Source organism: Nanorana parkeri, unplaced genomic scaffold (assembly GCF_000935625.1).
Source record: "Nanorana parkeri isolate BGI_ZX_2015 unplaced genomic scaffold, ASM93562v1 scaffold2897, whole genome shotgun sequence".
Classification (NCBI taxonomy): domain Eukaryota; kingdom Metazoa; phylum Chordata; class Amphibia; order Anura; family Dicroglossidae; genus Nanorana; species Nanorana parkeri.
The window spans coordinates 66,539-71,147 of record NW_017309165.1 but is presented as its reverse complement, the minus strand read 5'-3'; the positions used below and the strand labels follow the sequence as shown (position 1 = coordinate 71,147).

General features: G+C 52.0%; 1 protein-coding gene across 4 annotated transcripts in view; it reads left to right on the top strand.

Annotated features, from left to right (window-relative positions):
* CCM2 (CCM2 scaffolding protein) overlaps window positions 1-4,609 on the top strand; it is a 25,552-nt gene that overhangs the window by 4,258 nt on the left and 16,685 nt on the right. For 2 of the 4 annotated variants that reach the window (XM_018574357.1, XM_018574355.1), the window contains exons 2-4: window positions 1,378-1,554; window positions 1,862-1,945; window positions 3,234-3,417. In XM_018574357.1, the coding sequence (XP_018429859.1) occupies window positions 1,378-1,554; window positions 1,862-1,945; window positions 3,234-3,417 (445 nt within the window). Of the gene's footprint in view, window positions 1-1,374; window positions 1,555-1,861; window positions 1,946-3,233; window positions 3,418-4,609 lie in introns of all 4 variants that reach the window. The other 2 variants (XM_018574354.1, XM_018574356.1) reach the window with 2 other exon arrangements.

Sequence of the window (4,609 nt, the reverse complement as noted above, 5' to 3'; positions counted from 1 at the left end):
GGGGGGGGGGGTTTAGATAAAGGACAATTGCACTGGGAGAAGTTGTCCTTTAAAACCATCCAGGCTCTAACATAAGACTGTGCAGCCCCTAATGAAGTGAAATGCCCACAAAGCTTCTCAAAGGGACCCCCCCCCCTGTGATCTGGGCTGCCTGGGCCTTAGGTTTGGTACAGGGACCGCTCGCGCAGCAGTTGTTGAATCTATAGGAAGTGCGCCTTGTACGGGGTCCTCGTTCACCTTTTCACCTCCGCTTGTAGACCGCGCATCTCTTAGTGTGCCGCGCTCTGCCCGTACCACCTGCCGGGTGCCAGAGGCGGCCGCATCCTCTGTGTGGTTTCCACTTCCTCTGGTGCGCTGTGTGCCAATAACAAGCGAACGATAAAGCTCTTCGTATGTCTTCATAGCAGTCAGTTGGTGTCATCCACCCCAGTCAGTGTTATTGGGGTCACCTCTAGTTCCTCCTGGTCGGGGGGTCACTGTGAGAACACGCTGATCTTCTGGCACTGCGGGGATGAGAGATGCCACTGTGAAGGGATTTCGCCGTTCACCCTCCCTGACCCCTCACCCATTCACAAATAGATGCCAGGCGTTCTGTGAATGGACAAAGGACGATCCCATCATTCACCCGCCCCTCGTCCATTCACAGGAGGCCTTTCCTTCCGGAAAGATCTGGAGAAAGTGTTTTTCATCCGGCGGCTATTGTGAAAATCATTGAAGCATTTCCATGAGCAGCGCCGGTATCAACATGGTCACTGCCAGCCTCGCACTACATATCCCATGATGCCTTGCACTGCCAGCCTCGCACTACATATCCCATGATGCCTCGCACTGCCAGCCTCGCACTACATATCCCATGATGCCTTGCACTGCCAGCCTCACACTACATATCCCATGATGCCTTGCACTGCCAGCCTCGCACTACGTATCCCATGATGCCTTGCACTGCCAGCCTCGCACTACGTATCCCATGATGCCCATGTGTTCTGTAGTGTGCATGCGTTAATTGTTCTCTATGCTGGTACCTGCCGTGGGAGCACGGAGCTAGCTTCCTTTCCACCCCCCCCCTCCCCCTCCCCCCGGCTTCCTGATTGGCTAGGCAGCCTGGCTTCCCTCGGCACTTGCGGTCAGGGGGAGATTCTGGTGACTACGGGTGTCCATATACTCGGTATCGGTACTAGTATCGGTGCGTCTCTGGTTCTAAGCATCAATTTTCTAACCCAACTTGCACAATCTTCAAGCGTCCAGGGTGAGGCTTTGCGGCGGCCACCAGAAGGTGCCGGGCCGGATCATCACCTTGTTGTGTCGGCGACATACATATCACGTGTGTGCGTGTGACGTCCAAGTGTGGTCATGATGTGGTGTCCTCTCTCCCAGCAGCCTGGAATCGTGTCTCCATTTAAACGGGTCTTTCTGAAGGGGGAGAAGGGGCGCGACAAGAAGGCCCAGGAGAAGGTGACGGAGAGGAGGCCGCTGCATTCGGTGTCGCCATCACCGGCTGAGCATCGCGTGGACCCAGACGTGCTGCTGAACGATTATATAGAGAAAGAGGTCAAGGTGAGGCGTGTCTTCAATGTGTGTGTATGACCCCCCCCCGGTACCTCTCTCTCTCCACCCTGATACCCAACCATCGTGGCGGCCATTCATATTGGGATAGTTACAGTGAAATGCTAATGGGAGGTGTTCTGTAGCTCAGCAGGGGAGAATCAGGCGGGGCTGACAACACTGCTTGAGATTTCAGTGCAGCAGAGGCAGAGTTGTCAGCTCACAACAGGAAGTTAGGAGCTCACTGGTGATGGTTTCGTTTTCTTCTGCCCACGCATACATTGTAACTGAGCCCCCGGGTCTGTGTTTCTCTTTGCAGTACTTGGGGCAGTTGACCTCCATCCCCGGATACCTCAACCCCTCCAGCCGGACAGAAATCCTGCAGCTCCTAGACAATGCGAAGGTGAGCAAATCATTCCCCCTGTCTCAGAGTTATGACCAATAATATTGGAATTGGCGGCTTCACATGGCCAGGTACACCCAGACATATGTCATATGCTCTACAAATCCCAACATTGTGGGAGGGGCAGAGACACCAACTACTGGAGGAAATCTCACCATTGTGGGAGGGGCAGAGACACCAACTACTGGAGGAAATCTCACCATTGTGGGAGGGGCAGAGACACAAACTACTGGGGGAAACTATAGGCACAGTGTGGTATTTGCACCTTTTTATTACAACTGAATCCTTTTTATTTTGCTGTCCTTCCCTCAGAGACTTCATCACCTCCCGGCACAGCTGACCCAGGAACATGACGCTCTGATCAGCCTGTCAGCCTACAACGTCAAGGTGGTATGGAGAGACAGAGAGGACATCATTCTCAGGGTTCCCATTTAGAAGGTGACGGAGAGGAGGCCGCTGCATACGGTGTCGCCATCACCGGCTGAGCATCGCGTGGACCCAGACGTGCTGCTGAACGATTATATAGAGAAAGAGGTCAAGGTGAGGCGTGTCTTCAATGTGTGTGTATGACCCCCCCCCGGTACCTCTCTCTCTCCACCCTGATACCCAACCATCGTGGCGGCCATTCATATTGGGATAGTTACAGTGAAATGCTAATGGGAGGTGTTCTGTAGCTCAGCAGGGGAGAATCAGGCGGGGCTGACAACACTGCTTGAGATTTCAGTGCAGCAGAGGCAGAGTTGTCAGCTCACAACAGGAAGTTAGGAGCTCACTGGTGATGGTTTCGTTTTCTTCTGCCCACGCATACATTGTAACTGAGCCCCCGGGTCTGTGTTTCTCTTTGCAGTACTTGGGGCAGTTGACCTCCATCCCCGGATACCTCAACCCCTCCAGCCGGACAGAAATCCTGCAGCTCCTAGACAATGCGAAGGTGAGCAAATCATTCCCCCTGTCTCAGAGTTATGACCAATAATATTGGAATTGGCGGCTTCACATGGCCAGGTACACCCAGACATATGTCATATGCTCTACAAATCCCAACATTGTGGGAGGGGCAGAGACACCAACTACTGGAGGAAATCTCAACATTGTGGGAGGGGCAGAGACACCAACTACTGGAGGAAATCTCACCATTGTGGGAGGGGCAGAGACACCAACTACTGGAGGAAATCTCACCATTGTGGGAGGGGCAGAGACACAAACTACTGGGGGAAACTATAGGCACAGTGTGGTATTTGCACCTTTTTATTACAACTGAATCCTTTTTATTTTGCTGTCCTTCCCTCAGAGACTTCATCACCTCCCGGCACAGCTGACCCAGGAACATGACGCTCTGATCAGCCTGTCAGCCTACAACGTCAAGGTGGTATGGAGAGACAGAGAGGACATCATTCTCAGGGTTCCCATTCACGACATCGCGGCCGTCTCCTACATCCGCGATGACTGTCTGCACTTGGTGCTCCTCAAAACTGGTAAGAGATTAAATAGATCCGGTTATGTTTGAGAGGCGGATATTGAGACTCCTCCTATCATCATCATCATCATCCATCCATCACTCATCCATCCATCACTCATCCATCCATCACTCATCCATCCATCCATCATCCATCCATCCATCATCCATCCATCACTCATCCATCCATCCATCATCCATCACCCATCCATCCATCACCCATCCATCCATCACTCATCCATCCATCACTCATCCATCCATCCATCATCCATCACCCATCCATCCATCACCCATCCATCCATCACTCATCCATCCATCACTCATCCATCCATCCATCATCCATCACCCATCCATCCATCACCCATCCATCCATCACTCATCCATCCATCACTCATCCATCCATCCATCATCCATCACCCATCCATCCATCACCCATCCATCCATCACTCATCCATCCATCACTCATCCATCCATCCATCATCCATCACCCATCCATCCATCACCCATCCATCCATCACTCATCCATCCATCACTCATCCATCCATCCATCATCCATCACCCATCCATCCATCACCCATCCATCCATCACTCATCCATCCATCACTCATCCATCCATCCATCATCCATCACCCATCCATCCATCACCCATCCATCCATCACTCATCCATCCATCACTCATCCATCCATCCATCATCCATCACCCATCCATCCATCACCCATCCATCCATCACTCATCCATCCATCACTCATCCATCCATCCATCATCCATCACCCATCCATCCATCACCCATCCATCCATCACTCATCCATCCATCACTCATCCATCCATCCATCATCCATCACCCATCCATCCATCACCCATCCATCCATCACTCATCCATCCATCACTCATCCATCCATCCATCATCCATCACCCATCCATCCATCACCCATCCATCCATCACTCATCCATCCATCACTCATCCATCCATCCATCATCCATCACCCATCCATCCATCACCCATCCATCCATCACTCATCCATCCATCACTCATCCATCCATCCATCATCCATCCATCCATCCATCATCCATCCATCATCCATCACTCATCCATCCATCCATCCATCAATCACCCATCCATCCATCCATCCATCATCCATCCATCCATCCATCATCCATCCATCACCCATCCATCCATCCATCACCCATCCATCCATCACCCATCCATCCA